Source organism: Penicillium vulpinum (genome assembly GCF_028829585.1).
Source record: "Penicillium vulpinum strain IBT 29486 chromosome Unknown utg000003l_segment0_segment0, whole genome shotgun sequence".
In the NCBI taxonomy this organism is placed as follows: Eukaryota; Fungi; Ascomycota; class Eurotiomycetes; order Eurotiales; family Aspergillaceae; genus Penicillium; species Penicillium vulpinum.
Window position 1 is genome coordinate 3,949,231 of NW_026643243.1, and position 22,347 is coordinate 3,971,577.

Consider the following 22,347-nt stretch of genomic DNA (forward strand, 5'->3'; position numbering starts at 1 on the left):
GTCCTTTAATCGGAAGGATAACATGACCGAACACCTAGGACGAGTTCATTGGACACGAGTTTAATGTTGATGCTGAGTTGGTGGTGAGGTTAGGGTTAGGGTGCCTGATCTGCGTTATCTCGAAGAATTTCGGTATCTGAAGACATGTATGGGTGTGTATTGGGACAAGTTATATTGCTTCTTCGCTTTCTTTCATTTGTGCGTGTGCGAGAGAATCAAAATGGCCATCGAGAGTTTGGATTCCTATGCACTAGTTTAGCAACCTTCGGGTGTAGATGCATCCAAGAATAAATATCTAAGTTAACACTCAATCCCTTGACACAATGGACTCGAATATTGTATCTCTTGGGTTAAGCACATAATTAATTATGTTGAGATCATGAAATTCAAAACAGACAAAAAGGAGCAAATTATATAGATAGTCACGTGTACGCTAAACCCATTCGAGACAAAGTCCGCCTACAACAAAATCCAAAGTCCGCAACGCAGCATCCGTCCCAAAATACACGCAAATCACCATGTCGTGCTCCATACCCCAACGCTGTGCCCGCCAGCTTCTCCGAGAGCCCTTCCAGCGTGGCTCCCTACCAATCTTCCTCGCACCCGCCTTCTCCCCCCGCACACAATGCTTCTCGACCACATCCCCGGCGCAGTCCCGAGTCGGAGGTGCCGCGCTCTCCATCCCCCCGGAGGTGTCATTTAAGCTCATTGATCTCCCTGCGACCCTCACCCGGACACGAGGAAAGGATATCCCCAAGTTCATGGCTGAGATTAAAGGGCCTAAGGGTAATTTGTTATTGCTGAAATCCGATCCGGCCGATGGATGCTAACTAGTCTAATTTACAGGCGAGATGACCCTGAACATTCCCTCGTTCCTCACTATCACCCCTGATGAGACAGGCCAGAAGGCTACTTTGTCTGTCTTGGACCAGGAGGTCCCTCACCAGCGTGCCATGTGGGGTATGTTCCCCTGTCTTTTCTCCGCGGCAAGTTCTCCATGTCTAACATTTTGCTTTTCTATCTAGGAACTATCCGCGCACTCCTCCAGAACCACATCCTCGGTGTCTCCGAAGGCCACGTTTGTGTCTTGAGTATGGTTGGTGTCGGTTACAGGGCCACCGTCGAGGAGAAGGCCTCCACCGTCAAACCCACCTACCCCGGTCAAAAGTTCGTTTCCCTCAAGGTCGGATTCTCCCACCCAATTGAACTGGGTATCCCCCAGGGCGTTGTGGCGAGCACACCGCAGCCTACCAGAATCCTGTTGGAGGGTGTCGACAAGCGGGTTGTGACCCAATTCGCGGCTGAGATCAGAGAATGGAGACGTCCCGAGCCGTACAAGGGCAAGGGTATCTTTGTCAACGGAGAAACTATCAAGCTTAAGGCCAAGAAAATTAAATAGACTGGAGGCGCGTTTCTTTTCTGCGCGGGACATTTTGTGTTTGGTTCCGTGTCTTGTACTCTTATCGTCATATATGTATTTTTTTTATTCCTCTCACAAGCGATGGTATCACAAATCTACTTCAGGCTGAATCTGCTCCCCTGGAGCTCAAGCAGTGAAAGAGGCGACGAAATTAAAAAAATTTAAACCCATTATAGCTTCAGAACGGCCTTGACGGCGTCAATAACCTGGTCCTGGTGGGCCTTGGGAGCAGCAACAACACCCTTGTTGACAGCCAAGGTCCGGCCCTTGCTGAAATCCAACCGGTTACCGTACATGTCAGTCACCTGGCCGCCAGCCTCGCGAACAATCAAGTCACCAGCGGCGTGATCCCAGATCTTCTCCTGGTAATCCTTCTTGACGGGGAGACGCAGGTAGATGTCACCGGCACCACGAGCAATGGAGCAGTACTTGGCCTGCGAGTCCAGTCGCACGCTGGGGGCAGTGATACCAAGAAGCTGAGCAACGGCGGCGTTATCACCCTGGGCGGAGTGAGCAGCCTCGACACCTTCACAGAAGACAGCGTCGGAGATCTTGGCGACGGGGCGCATGGAGATGGGCTTGCTGGCAGCAAGAGTACCGCTGGCCAGAGGACGGCTAGTGGCACCCTCACCCAGGATGGCGGAGAACAGGACGCCGTTTCCGGCAGTCGCGGACTGCTGGACACCAGTGCTGGCATCAATGGGAGCAGCATCATCGACAGGGAGGTTAGGAGTACCAATAGCACCGACCTTGACGTCACCGTCAACCATCAGACCGAGACACACAGCGTATTGGCCGCCGCGGAGGAAGCCCTTGGTGCCGTCGATGGGATCGAGGGCCCAGATGCGACCCTTAGGACCACCGGCACTGTTACCGCTATCAATGATGTCCAGCATGCTCTCCTCACTGGTGAGGGGGCCACCCAGAATATTATCGCTCTCCGCATCATCCAGCTTGATGTCCTTGACCAGACGCCAGATCTCAGCACTCAGGCCCTTGTCTTCACGTAGGGTGCTAGCCTCCTCCTCGGCGACGATCTCATCATTGGGGAAGTTTTTGCGGATGGCGGAGATGATCAGAGCCTGGGCGCCGAAATCACCAATGGTAACGGGGGACTTATCGTCCTTGGAGACTGTGCCCTTCGCCTTCTCGAAGAAGACCTTCTGTGTGAGGAGACACGCCCGCTGGACGGCCAATTCGGCGATATAACGTTCCTGTTGGTAAGACATAGTTGTGGGTTGGTTGAAGGAGAGGTGGGGGAGGAGGAGGGAGAGACGAGAGCGGGATTTCAGAGCCACGCTGACGGCGAGAATGAGGGTGGAGCAGACCACGAAGCGGGACAGTACGCGTAACAAATACGAACGTGGGGATGGGTCTGTCCGGTGTGCAGATGAAAGCTTCATCCGAGCTCAATTAGCAAGAAATGCAGCCTGGATTGACTACTCTTGCTTTCTCGAGGTCTTATTGGTTAATCTATTGGTTTGCTAATGTCCCGAGGTCGTTCATGACCTCTTGGATCTTAAAGTCGGCCTCAGGCAACAGACCCCGCCCTAATCCCCTTTAGGTCAGAACAGTCACGAGGGGGTCGATAAGCTTAAACTGTCTCAGCATTGTTTCAACTCTCTCTTCCTGTACACAAGGCCATTTTGCAATTTGAGGCCCCGTTGAACAAATTAGGATCTGGCTACATATTCTTTCCTGCATTCGCGCCACTTTTCGTTCCGCTTATCGGATCAATAGGCTGCCAAGACACCCCTGGGGCCTCCGACGTCACCGACACCACGTGAAGGTATCGCGAAAAGCTCTCTGAAACCTTATGTTGTCTTTTACACCGTTAATCTCTTTCTGGCATTTTTCTAGCGAATCAACTTGCATCCTATCGTGACGGATACCTCATATACCCAATTCTTGCGAAACGTTTGTGTAAACAGCGCCGTGCGGGGTCATCTCTATACCGACATCGCAGCGCGGGGTGATTGCGGGCTGTTTGATACAAGGGACAAAATATTCAATTTCCCAGACCGGTTCCTACTGAAAATAAGTATACACTGCTCTAGAGGTTATATCCCCTTGACTAGGCCAGGATGTTTCAATCCTCCGTAAGTGATCACGTGGAGCTCGTACATCATTCCACCACTGACTGATATGGATTTCAATAGAAACCGTATTCGGCAGTGACCGTACAAATTGAGGTCCTTACGAGCGAGCAATATGAGGTCGATGACTGGAGCGGTATTGTCGATCTTGTGGAAGTGGTTCGCATCCAGGCCAGCGGCCCAATGGAAGCAAGCCGCGCTCTTCGCAAAAAGCTGTAAGTCCACGAGTATGTATTAAGTATGCTAAAAACCAGTCTAACAACCGCAGAAAATACGGCAATATCCATCGACAATTGCGCGCGCTTACTATTCTCGACTTCCTAGTTCAAAATGCAGGAGAACGTTTCTTGCGCGATTTCGCCGATGAGGCATTGCTCGAGCGTTTGCGAATTGCAGCTACTGATTCCGTTTCCGATCCGCTCGTGAAACAGAAATGCAAACAGATTTTTGGACAATGGGCGGCAACTTATAAAGACACCCCTGGCATGGCGAAGGTCACAGCGCTATACAAGCAGCTCCCCAAGCGAAAGCAGCCTGCGACGCAGGCAAAGGCTAAGGTTCTCCGCGAGGGCTCGGCTGCGAGTCCAAACGAGCCCCAGATGGGTCATATTGTATCCGTGTCAGGTGGCAGTGGACCATCGACTTTGCTGAGCGGCCCCAAACAAAAGTCCAAGAAAGTCAAGAAAGAAAAGAAACTCTCAATTAGCGGCAGAAGGTTTGATTTGGAAAAGGAGCGCCCGGAGATCTTGCAAGCACTTGCTGCCTCGTCCGTTGCTAGCACCAACCTGTTGAATGCACTTAAACTCGTCAATCGCGAAACGCACCGAGTTAGTGAGGATGCGGAATGCATCAGCCGATTCGAGACCTGCAAGCAGCTTCGCCATGGGATTCTTCGATATATCCAGTACATAGAAACCGAAGAGTTCCTGGGCGGCCTGATCCATGCAAATGACGAGCTAGTGGATGCATTAATGGCATTCGAGGTGCTTGACAAGAGCGTGGACTATGACAGCGATAGTGAGGACGAGATGTTGGAAGGCAATTGGAAGCAACGACACGGCCTTGGAATGCATGGCATGGACGTGAATGACGGCCTTGCTGGGCTGAATATCAATTCTTCAAAGCCGGCAAGGCCGAATCGTCCTGATAGCCTCCCCGTTGTATCTTCATCGCAACACACACGCCAAATCTTTGAGAGCGAGAGTGAGTCGGAAGAAGAGGATGATGAAGACAATCCATTTGGAGACAAGAATGCTATTAAGACCCCAGCTATTGAGAAATCTGGCCATACTTGGTACGTCATTACCCCGCTATATTACATTTCGCGTTATTAATGTTCCTATAGGAAAGAGGTCTGATTGATGTGATTACAATGCTGATGTTGGGATGGCCTGTACTTTTGCGGTTTGCGGTTTTGGTTTTTTTTTTCGTATATTGTTTGGTCTTGTGCTTGATCGGTATACCCAAAGCCATTGGCTATCGTGTTGCTGAGGGGCGAATATCCATTTTGATCGTTGGTGTCTCGGTTTTGTATATTGTTAAATCGATTGAACGTTCATTGCATAGCAATTTCTGGGAGCCTTTTACAAATTCCGAGGCGAAGATATATATATTGGTCCTGCTTGACAACACAAGTCCAACATTCAAGATATCCAATAGCGATCAGCCCTGCTGGCAGTAGTCTCTGCATGAAACACACTGAATAATCACTGATTAGTCAAATAGCGCATCTTGGAATTAGCTAGAAGATATAGGGCTTACAGAGGTAAATAAGCGCCCCCACCTCGACTCGCTCTTCGGCCTCTTTCGCAGCCCGACAGACTAGATAAGAAGACCTTTAGAACGACGCGCAACCTGCAATAAGCAAGAACATACCGGACATATTCTGCCTCAAAACACCAAAATCCAGTTATATCTTCAAAGAGAAACCAAAATGCCGGTGACCGAACTCGCCCTCCTCCGCCGAAAAGCGCAAGTCCCCTCATCTTCCGCAAAAAGTACTCTCCTAGAAGCTCAGAAGCTGCAGACAGAATACTCAGGCCATCAAGTCACTTATCTCCGCCAGATCGAAGACCCTGAATCATTTTATCTGCTGGGTGGATGGGAATCTGTTGAGAAACATACACGGGGAGGCCAGTGGATTCAATCCGAAACCAACCAGAATCTTCTTGCGAAGGTAAAGGACAGCCTTGATATTAGCTGGATGTTTCACTTGGATCTTGATGTGAGCTTTTCAATCTTGACGATGAACGAACTTCATAGCTCATGGGTGTTATCAAGAAATATAAGCTGACAGATCGGACAGCCATCCACATCCAAAATCCCATTGGATGCACCCATTATCGCTATAACTCGATGCTTTGTCGAGGCAAGCAAGAAGGATGAATTTGATGCTGCTTTCAAGGTTGGCCTGGCTGACTTGAATGCCTATACGGCACCGTTCACTTCCTGCGGTGGGTGGCGCATCGATAAAGAGGGCGAAGATGAGGAGTTTGTTCTTTTCAGCGGGTGGAATAAAGTCCAGGATCATTTTGATTTCGCGGGATCAGAGGCTTCTACAGAGTTCAAGAAGATACAGGCGCTGATGAAGGGTGCGGAGGGTAAGCATGTACAGATTGAGAAATGGGAGTAAGTTAGTAAATTCATATGTTTTCATTCATCTATGTGGTAACGTATTTCACATGCGAGCGGCCACCACAACCGACTGGCCATCCCAAAAACACATAGTAAATATAATAAATTGCAATTTCATATCTCAACAACAACATTATCATTTCATTTCATTACTTGTCGATAGTCATTGATAAGTCCCATTAGCACCATATATCAATTTCATAGTTAGTAAACAGCTGTAGTATATTAATTCCAAAAATTACCAAAAATTACGTTACTAAAAGCTAGAAATATATATATCGCAATCACAAATTCATAAAACTTCTCTAAACTTCCTAAAGAGGCTATATATTATCTAGAAAGGATTAAGCTATAAGGAACACCCCTTACAACCAACCGTTGTTGAGAAGTGAAGTTGTAATCTATTATATTTACTATATGTTTTTGGGATGGCCACTCGGTTGTGGTGGCCGCTCGCTTGTGAAATACGTTATCTATTATGAGGTTAAGTTGTCCTAGGCGCAGATGAGCCGTTCAGGATAAATTGCACCATTGCCTTCCTACCATCCAGTTTGAGTGGTCCTTCTATATGCATGGCGCCAGGGACATCTTTCCTCTCGATCTCTAAGCCGAGAGACTTGGCATGTTGTTCTAACTGGCCTGGTACGTATTCTGGAATGACTTCATCTTTCTCCGCAGCTAGAAGGAAGATCGGCGGAAGCGAGCGAGGTATTGATGCTGTAGCTTCAGAGTTGGCGATTTGAGACCTAGGTTGGTCTCTCCATGTAGCCATTTGTTGCATCTTCGCCTTGATATCCCAGGTATTCCAAGAGAACGGCCAAAGATACCTGTATGGAAGCCATTTCTGAGGATAGAGGCTGATGAGCATATCTTTAATGCTGGACGTTGGCGCCTCCAGAATGAGCCTGGTAATAGGCGCCAGAGGCTTTTTGCTGCTTGAATTTGAGGATGTTTGCTCTTCATGTTGACGGGGAATATATGTAGAGGCCGCTGAGCTTGCAACAGCAGCACCTAGGCTGTGCCCCCAAATTATAATCTCAAGATCGGTATCTGGGGAAGCATATGTTTCTGAAACCCAATTCAAGAATGCTTGGGCATCCATCTCAATGCCGGACTGTGTGGCACGACCGGAAGATGTCCAGTAGCCACGGTATGATAGAGCAGCGATAGTATATTGAGGGGCCTCAGACCCAGACATAGGGGATGAAGTCGATCTTGAAGATTCAGCAATTGCGCGTAAAATGTGAGAGAGAATAGGTAATCGCATAGGGGTCGATCCGCCATTGCCTTGGAAGTAGCAGATGACAACGGATCTTTTTCGTTTTGGCTTCAGGTTTGCCTGATCTTTATTTTGTAAAGCGCTAAGATTTGAAACAGACTCATGGTCCTTGCGAGGAACCGGAATGTGTCCCTCACAAACAGCCAATTTAGTCCCATCCAAACTGCGAATCTGCTTCTCCTCCCACCGCACCGGTCTACATTCAGCCTCGTAATCCGAAATTACATCGGATCTTGTAAAAGGAGGCAGCCATGATAGGTAGAGGAGCTTGTTCTGCATGATGATGATCCAAAGGCATTTCCAGGTCCATAGACCGAGTAGGAGCCCGATGAACATGAGAGGTGGCACAGCAAAGCTTGGAATAGCGGATAGTGCTAGACTTCGCGATTGAATAATATTTAGTCGCACATTTTGAGCGACGCTCCGTCTCTTTCTTGTGACGCTGTGCAGGCCATTGATGCCAGTTGACGGGGTATTGTAATAAGCCTGTGATGGCTGTCGCGTGCGGGTTGATATTGCTCTTGGCTTTGAAGCGCGCAGCGCACGTGGCAGGGCCCGGTGTGCCAGCATCTGCAGAATTGATTGGCAAGTAATTGGTTGGGTCAGAGGTTGTTGTAGGATAGTTGCGATTTACTAGTGGAGTCTTTGAGCCACAGCTGCGGGCTGGGCCTTGACTCAGCAATTCCAAGGCCCGCCCGAACCCGGGGCTATCCCGAGGTCACTAAGCCAAAGGCTGATGGATTATAGAGAGTATAAAGCGGTTTCCCGCGTTCAACTCATTTGAACTTCTTTTAATAATTGGTAGTTTGATTGAAATCGATTTTTGAAGGATATTGAGATAAGAATGGGTTTACATTATCACTACCACCGAAAGATATGTACGAAGTGGATTTAATTCGAGTTACACACAGACAAGATATATTCCTTGTAGAGCGTTCGAACAAGATCGAAGCTCTAACGTACGATGAAATTGATAGCATTGTGAATATTCAAATGGGTATTGTAGGTCGTCATCATCCGGAGTCATGATATGAAAGATAACAACAAAACGCAACATGAACAGAAATGGACAAGATGAATCCCTTCCGATGACGCCAAAAGACTCAAACCGCAAGCCAGAAAACAGCAAACCAGCCATGCAGTGATGCAAAATGAATTCTCACAGAACCTTCGATCTCATCCACTCACTCGTACCAACTCCAAGGTTAAGCCCATTCCGCTCCCACCAACGCCGAACACGACCCTCAGCTCCAGAGCTGGGATCTGCATCCTCAAGCGCTTCTTCAATGTCGCAAGTCTTGAATTCAACCCGCAGACCACAGCTTTTCCACCACTGCAGAACGTGGTCGTGGCCATTCTTCGTCGGGCCCACTAGCACCTGGTTATCGAAGATCATCTTTGGGCCCTTGAGTTTATACCAGAATTCGAGGACATGGACGTGGCCATGCGTGCTCGCGATGCGGGCAACGTTCTCCGCGTGGCTGTAAGGAATCCCTGATGCATCCCACCAAGCAAGAGATGCGGTGCGGCCTGACTGCGCTGCGAGCAGGACGGATTTGCCGACTTTGAGAGGTAAGGGGTTGGACTTTGGGGCGTTCGCGGATGCGGTTTTCCACCAGTCGAGAACCGCGACTCGACCTTCGGCGCTAGCAGCTTCGAGGGCACGCTCGCTGTATCGTAGCGGGAGCCCGGAGTGGAGCCACCAATCTAGTACGTCGACAAAGCCGGCTCGGGAGGCGCCGTCCATGGCGTCAGCCATGTATTCTTTGTTCGGGAGGGCGGGCGCATCGCGCCACCATGTTAATACACTCGGGTTGCCGTAGATTGCAGATGCTCGGTATGGAATATTTGTGAGTCGAGAGGTTGTCCAGAGGAGATCTAGGTGGTTTTCGGTGAGATAAGAAAGGATGTCGGTGCGGGAGAATTTGACAATGATGTGGCAAGCGAGGTCGGAGAGTGGTTTCCAACGAGGCAGTGCATCAATGCGCTTTTTGATTGCAGCGAAGGATCCTCGCAAGATAGTATATTCGAGTGTGGCCGGTGTAGACATTTTTGGTAGATGATTCTGCCATTCTTGGGGGACAGGAAGATGAGTTGGAATGCCCACAGCTTTCGCTGTTTCCCAATCTCGTAGTTGATCTTCAAAGACATTCAGCCAGATTTCAAGTGGTAAAAAATCAGCATTGCCTGCATGTTTCGTTTCTGGCGTGGAGCCGGTGGCATTTCCAGATGTAGATTTTGATGCAGTCTTAGCCGGGACCGCGGCGCCATGAGTGACTGCTCTGGTCGACAGGGTAGCTTCCCACGGCGGTAATTTCAATGTTGTCTCCAGTGTCTGGTGTAAGTCGTTCAGGCCGTCCCATGGTAGTATCGTCAGGTCTTCGGGCCCGCTTGACTTCCAGAGCACAGGCTTCACAATGCGAATCCAAGGCCAAAAACGACTGATTTCATCGAGTTGCCGAGCGCTGAGCGGGTGATCCCATTCTGACACTGTCATTCCTGGAATTAGAACCACAGGTTTCTTCGATACCCAGCCACGAAGGAGCGCCAACGTCAAGGTATTTGTCAAGCCAGCCAACATCGCCCCCAGGACTCCGGCATCGATGGGCGCAACCAACAGCATGTCCGCCCATTCACATAGCTCCGCTGTTTTCGCCTTAAGCCAGTTCCGCGCGCAGGTCTTCTTATCGAATGTTTGGCTGTCGACCGTATCCATGTAGTGAGGGATCTTGTTGGTACCCGTGAGTAAAGCCGAAGGTTCATCTGTGATCAGTCGCAGCTCGATGTATGGGTTCTGAACGAGGGACGGGAGGACGGTGCTAGCGAAAGCACTATCGGTCGACAAGAGCAATCGGCGGCGCCGAGGATGCGATGATGTCGCATTTTCCACCGCTTTGTTACCAATCGCCGGTTCCTCACAGTCTGCATCCACCTCCATTTCGCTTGACCACGGCCCCTTTGTAATGCTATTGTCTTTTATAATTGGTGAGATGTTTGATTGAAATCCAACTGCCATGCCAAAAAAATAAGACGGGCTGAACTGTATGAGAATAAAACAGTCTGATGGGAGAAGTGTGTAGGGAAAGTATAGAAAGAATCGATGTCGAGAGGCGATACAACAAGATCAATTTGGTCCCTTACTCCTTAACTGTAAGAGATAAGTTATCAGGCTGTGGTCTGATCAGAGTCCAATCATGCAACTCGGGATCGAAATCGAGGCGCTTTTATTTTGTGCAACGGCGATCAACCGGGTTACACGAGCGGTGAGGTCGTTGTGTTGTTTGGATGCGTCGCCACGTCTTTGCCACATCCGATATGACGGGCTACCGAATGAACAGAGTTGCTTAACAGCGAAAAAATGCCGAGATTCTTCTTGAGGATGTCCACCAATGAGAGAGAGGACAAAGGTTAGTTCGAGGGCCTATGGCGGTTAAAGACGGGGCCCGTACATGAGGAGCGCAGATTGATTGGCGAGTTGTTGGGCACTATCAACTGGAGGCGGTCAATGCCTAATGTCATTATGCATATTCCTAGTATAATTTCCATAAATACCCATGGACTTATTTCATGCTTCTATTGGTATGTTCCTGTACATTAATTGCTGGATCTTTCTATTCATGTCAGTTCAAAATTGAAATGCGAACCCCGCGACCGACAAAAGGGAGTTGAACTAGGTCAACTCCTGCTCAGGTACTTTGTATATATGCTGATCTAGATAACAAATATTCAAACATTTTTCTATGATGCCGGAATGGATACCCAATCTATCGTCGGGCCAGGTTGTTGTGCAGCTTGTGCTCTCTCATGGCGAGACTAGTCAATGCGCCTAGGGCGGCTAGGCCCAACAATGTCACGAATACCGCCCGCAAAGAGTTCATGTATGCATCAAGCACTCCGGGGGTTAAGTCTGCAGGCAGCTTCCAAATCTCGTCCAAGCTATCTCGAAGCCGTCCAATTAGCTCCTTGGCGTCCTCACGCTCACCGAGTCTGGACCAAAGCCCAGACTTCAGGGTGTTCTGGAAGACAGCCGAAGCAGCCGTGATACCAAGCGTACTTCCGGTGCTTCGGAAGGCATACGAAGCAGAAGTCACAACCGCATGATGCTGGTGGTCTACAGCGGAGATAAGCGCCACCAATGTGATGGTTATCATGGAACCATAGGATGCACCGCCCAGGAAGAAATAGAGGAACGGCAGTGCCACGGGCGTGTGAAGATTCAAGGTGCAGATGAGCCCACCAGAGAGAAGCTGAACAGCCATGGCAACATAACTGAGGAATGCATACCGGCCGCTGGCGCGCATGATAAGACCCGATCCCAAAGAGCCAATCGAGGTGCCGATCGCCTGCGGAATTAATCGCGCGCCCGCAGCCGTCGCAGAAAGACCCTGCACCTGGAAGTACACTGGTAGGTAAAAGAGGAGACCGAAGACAGCCATCGTACCAAACCAATTAGTCAGACAAGCAGCTGCGACAGTGCGGTTAAGCAGGAGGCGCACGGGAATGACAGGCTCAGAAGCAACCTCAGCTTCCACGTAGATGAACAGACCCAGGAAGACAACAGAGGCAATCAGCGATGACACCACCAGCGGGTGGGTCCAGGGCACTTGGTTTCCGCCGGTGTTGAGGCCAAGCAATAATGTGACTAGTGTCACAACAAGTGTGATGGCACCGAGGAAGTCAACACGTTTGAGTCGCGCGGTATCAGACTCTTTCACGGGAATGTCGACTTTAATTGCGACTAGAACGCAGGAAATGATCAAGAGGGGAACTTGCAGCAGAAATGCCCATCTCCATCCCAGAGTGTCGTTGATCCATCCGCCAAACACACCTCCAAGTCCCATGCCAGCACCGTAGCAGATGTTACCAATACCCTGCCAGATGCCGCGCTTGCGGAGAGGGATCAGATCCGAAGTGACGAAGGTGGAGATCGCAGTAAGACCGCCTCCTCCGACACCTGCCACGACGCGACCAAGGATGATAACCCATTGCGCTCTTGCCAGGCCGCAGATCAAGTTGCCAAGGGCGAAGAAAATGTTGGAGAACACAAGCCCCCAACGACGAGAGTAGATATCAGTCAAACGGCCACTGAGAGGCTGGCAAGCGGCATTGGAGATGAGATAAGAAGTGGCTAGCCACGAAAGTAGTGAGAATGAGTTGAAGGACGAAGAGATAGGGGCGGAGAGGGTCGCGACGATGGTTGTATCTGAAACGAAAGCTGATGTTAGTTTTGTTTTCGTGAAGAGTCAGAGTCCATACCGAGAGCAGCCAGGAAGACACCGAGCCAGATGCTTCCAAGGATCCAAATCAGCTCCTTGGTGCTGTGTTCCTGGGGTAGTGGGGTGTCATCATTGGCAGCATCGGATGCATCCCGAAGAAGGGGCGTCTGCTCAGACGCAGGCTCTCTGGCAGTTTCTTCTACAGACATGGTGCAATGTCCAAAAGTGAACCGAAGTTTCTTTGAAAGAGAAATTGCCAATTGATGTGCTCGGAGACTCGGCGGAATCTCCGAAGGGTCTGCGGAGATGTGGGGTTTACTATGGTGGCTAGAGCAGGTGTCTTATTGGCTGATGCACCTACAAGCTCAGGTCCATAACATCAACTCAAATGTTGTACTTGGAAAAGGCGGTTTGCACAATTTAAGCGTTTTTACCGGCGGGCGTGTATATATATTATTCATTCTTATCTTTTTATCTAGCTATACTAACAATAAAGAGAAGAAATATCTAAAGCAAATTTACAGCTAAGGAGACATCTGAAAATATCACTAGAAGGACTACTGAAAAGACTGCTAAAATTACTCTCAAAATGACTTAACAAGGTCGCATAGGCGGTCAGTTATCTTTTTGTTCTTATATTGTGAGAATTGCCATGAGAATAGGAGATTCCTTGTCAGTTTACTCGTAGGGATTAGCGCCATAGATATATTGAACTGTCTCGGTATCAGATTGATGCGCGATCAACAACAAACAGTGGGTGAGAACCCCCAGAACCATCTGACGAGCATGCTTCCTATCCCCTTAGCCTCTATCCAGACCTCGAGGGGATAACTATTGTACTTAAACGTATGACCTTTACACGTCTCGACTAAAAGAAGCAGAATAGCGTTTGCTGAGTGCCCCAAATCCACGAGTGCAGCGTGACAGGACATTCAGTCAACACTAGGAAGTCGTAATGGATATTCTGCGGTTTTGCTCGTGACTGGAATACCTGGTAACATGATTCTTCTAGCAATACTGTAGTGATAATCGGATGTGGAAATTTTGGCTTGATTGCACCACCTAACCGCTGCTTTAGCTCTGCAGCGATATCCGCAGACGAGCACAGGTTTATAATATCCTGCAACAATCAATGAAGAGCAGCGTGAGGGAGCGTCTTTTTTGTTTCACTATCGATGTGGCTGCTATTCTTCCCGGTGGAGCGGAAAGTGTAATGGATCAAGATTTGATGATGTATGGGACGACAAACCTACTGATTGCTGATGCGAGTGTTTTCGCATTCATTGACAATATATGCAGTGGCTGGGTGGGTTGTCAATGTTATTCGAGGGATCTAGAGATCTGGGTGACCTCCCTTCTCGTCTTTTCATATCAGAAAGACATACGATAAAAAAGGAATAGCAAAACAGGAAGTAATGTAAAGGAAGAGCTGAGTAGCTATTTCCAATATGTTTCAAGATCCAGAGTTGCTTCATCGCCCGCTTTCTCAGCAGTACTTCTTTCATTTCTCATTTACAACTCTCTTAGTTTCTTATCTCCATGTCTTCAAGCTCCCCATCATGAACCAGCTCATTTTTTTTGTTCTGCTCCCGATGGTCGGCATCCCTCTTATGTCGTTGGCAACAGCATGGATCCAGCCCTTTATTACCGAGTTCCGCAGATGGATGGCAAATGACATCAACAACGACCTCGACGTCTTGGACGATAAATTAGCTGCCTTTAAAAAGGAGATGGACGAGCTCGAGGAGCTGTTAGAGGCAGAAGAGGCAGAGTTTCGGGTTCGGAAAATACAGGCATACACCATTCTACATGACACGCCAACCGTGCATCAAGCTACGGCTGTGCGCGATGAGGCGGCTAGGTGGAAATTCCGACGGCGCGAGCTTCGCCGCAGAGCAAAAGCTGCATTGAAGGGCAAAAGAGAATTTCTTCTTGAGATTTCTCGGGACCTAAATGACAGGCCAAGAGCCCTTGAGGCAAATCCTTAATCAATGACAGTCAGTATACACCACCGGTTACTCGAGTATTTTGATTGTCTACTGAAGACCATACATAGTGCTTAATGAGTGATTATCGTGCATGCCTGTGTGTTAGCTGCAACTGGATGTTGTGACTATTTAGTTAGTCGGCATATACCAGTATACCGGATTTTACTTGCCACTTATTAGCTTTCCCGTTCTATTTTACCGGTCAGAGCTTGCCGTTTTTCGCTCACTGCGACGATCTGAGTTCTCTCCGAACTGAAACATGGACCTTCGAGAAGGTCCGTCAACAGAAGTGTAAGGCTGGGGTGAGGTTGAACATCATCGAGTGTCTGGCCAGGCTATTAGCGTTTGTTCGTTGCTCTAGAACATCCCAAACATTGGAAACCTGCTTGCTGGCAGAGATGGGTTTTATGTGTGATAGTTATTGTGGAAGTCTTTAATCAATAGCAGTCTATACGACACACTTGAGGCTTACTGCATCTAACTATTCCTGATAAGGAACCCCATCAACGTGGCGCAGAGCCCCACAATTGAGGGGGATTATGTAGAAATGCCAACTCATGATATTTCATTTATATATGTGTGTGTAATCCCATCTTTCTCCCTTTCCCTCTAGAAACACATCGCCCACTCACGAGTACGGTAATGACTGCGAGGGAGCCTTCAGATGGCAGTCTGCCGTCCCTCTGGAATAGCGCCTGCAAGGACTATGGTAGAAAAACCGGAATTTCGTTAACAGATGAGCGTTTCCCCAAAATTCAGGGGCCTGAGGATCTGTCTCGCCAGCTAGAATATGAAACGGACAACTTTGAAGATTTTCGAATGAAAAGACGGCCCCTTTTACATGCAATGCAGACGGTTCTGGCACCATTTGAAAGCTGGGGTGACCTGATCGCCGGTGCTGCCGCGGCAGCTTTCCCTCCAGCATCGTCGATCATGGGTGCGATGCTCCTTCTGGTTCAGGCGGCACGCAGAGTTAGTGACGCATTCAACGGGATCCTTGACCTTTTTCAGAAGCTAGGTAATTTTGCTCTGCGATTAGACTCATACAAGGAGGTCACCCTCGGTGAGGGGATGAAAACAATGATCGTGAAAGTGTTGGTTAATTTCCTGAGAGTTTGTGCGGCGTCACAAAATCTGTTGAGCCACGGTTCACTCAAGGCGAGACTTTCAAAGTGGGCAAAGAATATACTCGTTGAGGATACATCAATTAGCTCCTTGCTAGAGGAGCTAGAGGAGTTGACAAGCCAGGAACATATGATGGTTTCTGCCCATGCGCTCAATCTCACCCACCAAACCCTGAGAAATACCAAGGAATTGCTCAATAGAGACGATGGTAGAAAGGAGCGCGAGAGGCTGGAAAGGGTCAAAGCAGCGTTAGACCCAGTTTCTGCATCGGGTCAGGTCTTTTCTTCCATCACCCAGAATCGCATACCGGGATCCGGCATCTGGATTGAGGATAGGCTTCAGTCCTGGTGGCAAGGATCCCAACCGCTACTCTGGCTTCATGGTGGCCCTGGGGTGGGAAAATCGCATCTGGCATCGAAAATCATCACTGAACTTTCAAATGAGTCATTTTTGACCCCTGCGCCTGTGATTGCCTCTTTCTTTTTTTAAGAACAACGATGTCGACCTACGCTCCCTCAAAAAAGCTCTGCGAACCATGGCATGGCAGCTGGCGACGCAGAAATCCAGCTTTGCGGTGCATGCCGATGAGTTCTGCATGAAGGAAGACCCAGGGAACAACTACTTTGTTTGGGAGAAACTCTTCCTAAACTACTTTACCGAAAGTTCATCGGCTATCACAACATGCTTGGTGATTGATGGTATTGACGAGGCTGAGGTGGAGGAACAGGAAGTCCTTTTCAGTTTGCTGGAAAAAGCCTTCTCAGCGGCAGAGGATATGAGCCTCGGCCTTTCCGTACGAATCGTGCTCATTAGTAGGGATTCGGTGCGCGCCATGCTTGAAGAGCATTCGTTGGACTCGATTCCGGACCTTGAAGTGGGTAATAACCAGAATAAGGAAGACCTCCACCAATACGTCTCTCAGAAACTACAGAAGACAAAATTGTTCCGTGGACATCCTGAATCCCTTGAAGAAACTATTAATGATATCAGTCAGGAAGCTGAGGGCATGTGGGAATGGGCCAACCTTGTCATCAAAGCTGTTTTGCGGTGTCGGACTAAAGAGCAGATCCGAAAGGTGGTCAGGACAATGCCGCGAGGGATTAGCGCAATGCTTCATGAAGAACTACAACGTCTAAGTAAAGAACTGTCCGGGTGGGAAGAATCATCGGGTGATGAGGTATCAGAGGGGGAAGGACCTGCCTCACAGATCGAGCAGTTGAAGATCTTGCTCTCCTTTGTTACATTCGCGGAAAAACCACTGACTGTGCGTCAGCTTGATATTATTCTCGAGCTCGTCCTGAAAGAGGAGTTCATGAGTCTTGAAGACGATATTCGCACGATTTACTCCTCTTTATTTTATATCAGAGCCAACGATAATCAAGACGACTTTGGTGATGGCGGCGACGTTGTAACACTTCGGCATAGCTCCTTTTATGACTTTTTCAGAATGTATACGGAGCCCGGACCAATCTCTGTCAACATTGATAAAGCGGACACGAAGTTCCTATATGTTTTTCTTTACGCCCTAACAGAGGACTACACCCCCTGGTCCGAGAGGTTGATAGGAGACCTCCGGGGATATGCCGAGAAATTCCTGCCGTCATATCTCACTCGTGCAAATCCCGAAAAGGCAGGAAATCTGCGAGAAGTCATTTCCACTTTGCTTGCAGATCTTTTCAGCCATGGGCAAGATACGAAGGTATTCATTGAAGAAGTAAGTATGAGGTGGTTCCCATCATATTCGTTCTACCCAACGTGCAGGGTATTAGAGCTCGGTTCCTACTGGCTGGACGCTCAAGATCAGGATATTGCAAATCAGAGGGCTGAAGTCGTACTCCATTGGTTTCTTCCAAGCCAAAAACAGAGCTTCATGGATCATGCCAGAGCATCAGCAGTGGGAAGTGACGCATGTCCCTTCACTGTCCTCCTATCACAAATGGTAGCGTCCTGGAGCCAACGCTGGCTAGAACCAGAAGAAATAGCGGAAGATGATGGATTACCTGGCATCGCCCCCATCATTTGGTCACTGTACAATTCGATGGCAAATGGAGTAAAGGATTCTGATGCGGACGGTCTAACACCAAAGATATCAGACCTAATCTGGGGCCACGGAGAGCCTGCCAGCGTCCTGATTCCTGCCCAGTTGCAAAGGCTTCAGCAGACACCTATGTGGCATGCGCGAGTTGCTCAGGCGCTACTTCTGAAATTTTGCTATGCGCAAGCGCTTGAGCATTTTCAAATTTCGCTAGCCAAAAGCCATGGAACTTCAATATTCAGTACACAGTCCATGTCTGTCATCCACAGAAACATGGCTCGTGCATTTAGTGAAGTCGCAATGCACAAGGAGGCATTGGAGCATCTTGAATTATCGGAGTCCCTGCGGAGCACCTCAGAGGAGAATAACAACCCCCACGATGCTGATTCTGTTCAGGCCTTGCTCAATAAGGCGCAAATGAAGCATTTGGCAAAAATGACAGATGATGCAATTGCAACCGCAGAGGAGGCTTGGAATCTGGTACTGCAAATCAGACTCGTGCACAGCGATATGGAATTGCTTCCCTTCTTCTCCATCTTCCTGGAACTGAACCAACCGCACCGTCTGCGGTCTATGCTTGACCTTGCTTTCACCCCTTTTGAGAAGACAGCGAACAGTAGAAGCAGAGCTCTGAATTTTGAGTGCTTCGTCCTCCACTCTTACTTGCTCCAATCGCGCTCGATGTATAGGGTCCTTCATCATGCCCTAACTCACCGTGATCAGGATTATCTTGATCTTATCGCGGGAGCCGTGAGGAAAGTCGACAATGAATTGGATAGCCCCGTAGAATTCAAATACGTCTTCGCGACGCTGTTATTTGAAAAAGGGCAAAGAGATGCAGGGTTACAGGGTTGGTATGAGGTTGCATCTCTCTCTCCAGTCTCCTTCGATAAGTGGTCCAAGCCCTCTCACATGCGGTCAATAAGCAACCTCGTTGCCTTATGTCTGGACGATGCCGATATCCCTTTCTGGGGACGGCCTCCATTAGCTCTGAACGAAAATAGTGAATTGGGTGACGTCTGTCTGGTCCTCTCGAGCTGGCTCCGCGATCATCGGGATATCACAAATGCTAGAGATGCTCTCCGCTGGTGTGTCAAAGAGTGTATCTTGCTGCTCTCAAAAGATGATCCTGCAGATAAGATCGATGCCTTGGTGGGACTTTTCAGGGTATTCCTTGTCAATACAGATAGCGATGAAGACCTTGGGGCAGTCTTATACTTGATCAAGCAAGATATAGAGTCCCGAACGAACGTCCCTCGTAACATGACAGGTACTACCAAATTTTTGGATGATGATGTGCAGCTTGACATCTCCAGCACATTTCAAAATGTGCAATTGATAGATGAGGAGGAAAAACGTTTGGATGGTGACACTGATGATTATATGGACGATGACATATACGCTAAAGTCGTGTGCGACCATTGCACCGGGTGCTCTAGCTGCAAGCGAGAAATTGGGTCTATTCACCACTGGTATTTCTGCTGCTCTTGTGCGTTCTCGGCGCTTTGTTGGCGATGTTACCGCCAGGTTGAATCTGGAGATTTATCCAGAATTTCAGGTATCTGCAATCCTGAGCACAAATTCTATTATACCGGCCCGCTTCTTCGGCCCTCTGAGCGCGTGCCTGAAGGGATGGTGCCCTTGATTTCTTCCGATGGCAAGCAACAGATCATCTGGATAGAAGACTGGAAGGATAGACTTGCAAAGAAATGGGAGACCGCGGATTTCACATTTACGGACGGGCTGTCAGCTTGGTGTATGCGTGTCCTCCCAGAACCGCAGAGAGCTCGGTGGGCTTTATTCTTCCAGACATGACCGAGCAATTGGATACATAGACTGCAAGGCCCCAATATCCCCCGGGCACTTCTAATCTATATCAAAATATGTCTTGTCATCCTTTTGTATCAAAATGATGCAGCCTCAAGACGATCAAAATGACCTGTGAGCGATCAATCTTCAATGCTCAACTGAGCAACAAGATTCTCTACCAATTATACACATATCCGGTAACAATACTGAGCTCAGCTATAGATTTAGCCTTAGTATGGAGCTCCCACTAAAGACATACTGATAAACAACTTTTAGACCCTGAGGGACTAAGTAATTTTTGATAACAATATCTCGAATTATTTCAGTATGAAGATCCCTATGAGGCGGCATATCAGGAGTGATGCCTAGTCCCTATGTGGATGTGTAAAGGAAAAATAGTACTATCTACTAGAGGCACATTGGCGAGGTGCACATATCTCCAAGGTCGATCCTCATCATTCCTCACTTCAGTTAATATACAGGTACAGCATGAAATACAAGTAACCAAAAATGCCGATCCCAACAGCCTTGAAATAAGACAGGGGTGTTCTCCGCATTTGTGGATACCCCCGGATTTCCCCGTGACTCGAGGAAATTGGAATTCCGTGCGCCATATCCTTAGGTTTTCCTGTCCATATAGCCCCACTGCTTTTCTTAACCTACGCAACGCTCAATCGGTTTGTGGTCCTCTCCGCATCATGGCGTTGCTCATTTGCTCTCATTGCAGCCGACCCCCACTGCTCCCTCACTGCTCCCCGGCCAAACCTCGGACATTCTAGCCTTTTGGTTACAGATCTGCAAAACTCGCTGTTCGGGTAATCGTATTGCCATCTCAACACTCATAACGATACGTGAATGATACCGTCAGGACAGCGAGAATCATACCTCGGGGCAAAGTAACCAGCTACTAAAAGCGGCCGATCTACAGATATCGCATCATGTCAAAATTCATACAGACGCTGGCTTGAGATTCCCAACTGTCTCTCCTCGATATGACTCGTCTGTATAAATTGTCCTTGCTGGTAGCCCTAGGCTCGCTGGTCTTTGCTAGCCAAGATGCCTTCCAATCAAAATGTGTCAAGTTTGCTGGTCAAATCGACATTCCCAATGTCAAAGTCAACTTTGTCGAGTTTGTGCAGGGAGGCACCAACTTGTCCTTGGCAGACAACCCATCTAGCTGCGGTGCGTCGAGTCAGGCTGTCTCGGTAGACATGTGCCGAGTAGCCATGGCCGTGTCGACCTCAAAAACCAGCGAGATCACGCTAGAGGCTTGGTTCCCTCGTGACTATAAAGGCCGTTTCTTAAGCACTGGAAATGGCGGTATCTCAGGGTGTAAGTGTCGGTTCCAAAATCTGCATATCGAATCGTGTTAATCTCAACTCAGGCATTCAATATTACGACCTCGCATACACTGCACAACTAGGGTTTGCCACCGTTGGAGCCAACAACGGACATAATGGTACCTCAGGAGAGCCTTTCTACCGCCGCCCTGAGGTCATTAAAGATTATGCATACCGTTCTGTTCATACTGGAGTTGTAATAGGCAAGCAGCTCACCAAGAAATTTTACGATGAGGGCTTCAAAAAGAGCTACTATCTCGGATGCTCGACTGGTGGCCGCCAAGGTTGGAAATCTGTTCAAAAATATCCTAACGACTTTGACGGGGTGGTTGCCGGTGCCCCTGCTATCAATCTGATTAACCTGTTTTCGTGGAGCGCAAGCTTCTATCCCATCACTGACTCCCCAAATTCCGACACGTTCCTCACCACAGCTGAATGGAAGATCGTTCATGAAGAGATTCTCCGCCAGTGTGATGCCATTGATGGCGCCAGAGATAGAATCATCGAGAATCCCGATCTCTGTCGTCCTATCTTGGAAACATTGACCTGTGACCCCAGGGCCACAAACAGAACAAGTTGTCTTAGCAGCGCCCAAGTCAACACCGCCCAGAACGCGCTTTCGCCATTATATGGAATTAATGGAACCCTGCTCTACCCCCGTATGCAGCCTGGCTCTGAAATTCTCGCCGCACCGATAATGTACAATGGTAAACCATTCCAATACAGCGAAGACTGGTACCGTTACGTCGTCTACAATGACCCGTCCTGGAGCGGAGCCAACTTCACAGTGAAAGATGCTGCTGTTGCTCTCGCCCAAAACCCTTACAACATTCAAACCTGGGATGGCGATATATCTTCCTTCAAGAAGACTGGAGGCAAAATCCTGCACTACCACGGCCTCCAAGACGAGCTGATTAGCTCCGAGAACTCAAAAATGTATTATTCCCATGTTTCAAAAACTATGAAACTCCCTCCCACCAAGTTGGATGAATTCTACCGCTTCTTCCCGATCAGTGGTATGGGCCATTGCGGTGGCGGCGATGGTGCCTATGGTATTGGTCAGGGACTCCGTTCTTACGATGGAAACAATCCCGAGGACAATGTGCTTATGGCCATGGTTCAGTGGGTTGAGAAAGGCAAAGCACCAGAGACTGTTCGTGGTGCCAAGTTCTCCAACGGCCCTGGCTCTAAGGTCGAGTATAAGCGGAAACACTGCCGCTGGCCTCGGCGCAATGTGTTCCAGGGTCCCGGGAACTATACCGATGAGAACGCTTGGCATTGTGTTTAGGGTTGCTTGCCGCTTTTTCTATATAGAAATATTTCAGTAACTAGAAATACCATTAAACGATTCTCAGATTTGATCAACCTAGTTCATCTCATATACGTATACAGAGAATGTAAACAA

General features: G+C 48.6%; 9 protein-coding genes across 9 annotated transcripts; 6 read left to right on the top strand and 3 right to left on the bottom strand.

Moving 5' to 3' along the window:
• Positions 1-518: 518 nt before the first annotated feature.
• On the top strand, positions 519-1,399 carry N7479_006546 (mitochondrial 54S ribosomal protein uL6m; the record flags this gene model as incomplete). Its single annotated transcript, XM_057254240.1, has 3 exons — positions 519-786; positions 847-960; positions 1,026-1,399. The coding sequence occupies 3 exons, from the start codon at positions 519-521 to the stop codon at positions 1,397-1,399; spliced, it is 756 nt and encodes a 251-aa protein (XP_057108102.1).
• Positions 1,400-1,590: 191 nt separating this feature from the next.
• On the bottom strand, positions 1,591-2,823 carry N7479_006547 (3'(2'),5'-bisphosphate nucleotidase; the record flags this gene model as incomplete). The annotated part of the gene is made up of 1 exon (XM_057254241.1): positions 1,591-2,823. The coding sequence occupies one exon, from the start codon at positions 2,821-2,823 to the stop codon at positions 1,591-1,593; it is 1,233 nt and encodes a 410-aa protein (XP_057108103.1).
• Positions 2,824-3,504: 681 nt separating this feature from the next.
• Positions 3,505-4,850, top strand: N7479_006548 (LSB5 family protein; the record flags this gene model as incomplete). Its single annotated transcript, XM_057254242.1, has 3 exons — positions 3,505-3,519; positions 3,580-3,731; positions 3,785-4,850. 3 exons carry the CDS (start codon positions 3,505-3,507, stop codon positions 4,848-4,850), a joined length of 1,233 nt encoding a protein of 410 aa, XP_057108104.1.
• A 599-nt stretch (positions 4,851-5,449) lies between these two features.
• Positions 5,450-6,148, top strand: N7479_006549 (uncharacterized protein; the record flags this gene model as incomplete). Its single annotated transcript, XM_057254243.1, has 2 exons — positions 5,450-5,740; positions 5,822-6,148. 2 exons carry the CDS (start codon positions 5,450-5,452, stop codon positions 6,146-6,148), a joined length of 618 nt encoding a protein of 205 aa, XP_057108105.1.
• Positions 6,149-6,679: 531 nt separating this feature from the next.
• Positions 6,680-10,367, bottom strand: N7479_006550 (uncharacterized protein; the record flags this gene model as incomplete). The annotated part of the gene is made up of 3 exons (XM_057254244.1): positions 6,680-7,803; positions 7,838-8,136; positions 8,593-10,367. Coding segments are annotated over 3 exons (3,198 nt in total), but the record flags the coding sequence as incomplete, so codon positions are not given.
• Positions 10,368-11,193: 826 nt separating this feature from the next.
• N7479_006551 (uncharacterized protein) lies at positions 11,194-12,854 on the bottom strand (the record flags this gene model as incomplete). The annotated part of the gene is made up of 2 exons (XM_057254245.1): positions 11,194-12,632; positions 12,686-12,854. 2 exons carry the CDS (start codon positions 12,852-12,854, stop codon positions 11,194-11,196), a joined length of 1,608 nt encoding a protein of 535 aa, XP_057108107.1.
• Positions 12,855-14,204: 1,350 nt separating this feature from the next.
• On the top strand, positions 14,205-14,633 carry N7479_006552 (uncharacterized protein; the record flags this gene model as incomplete). Its single annotated transcript, XM_057254246.1, has 1 exon — positions 14,205-14,633. One exon carries the CDS (start codon positions 14,205-14,207, stop codon positions 14,631-14,633), a length of 429 nt encoding a protein of 142 aa, XP_057108108.1.
• A 642-nt stretch (positions 14,634-15,275) lies between these two features.
• On the top strand, positions 15,276-19,608 carry N7479_006553 (NACHT domain protein; the record flags this gene model as incomplete). The annotated part of the gene is made up of 2 exons (XM_057254247.1): positions 15,276-16,223; positions 16,249-19,608. The coding sequence occupies 2 exons, from the start codon at positions 15,276-15,278 to the stop codon at positions 19,606-19,608; spliced, it is 4,308 nt and encodes a 1,435-aa protein (XP_057108109.1).
• A 986-nt stretch (positions 19,609-20,594) lies between these two features.
• faeB-2 (putative feruloyl esterase) lies at positions 20,595-22,230 on the top strand (the record flags this gene model as incomplete). Its single annotated transcript, XM_057254248.1, has 2 exons — positions 20,595-20,934; positions 20,987-22,230. The coding sequence occupies 2 exons, from the start codon at positions 20,595-20,597 to the stop codon at positions 22,228-22,230; spliced, it is 1,584 nt and encodes a 527-aa protein (XP_057108110.1).
• Between the last annotated feature and the right edge of the window lie 117 nt (positions 22,231-22,347).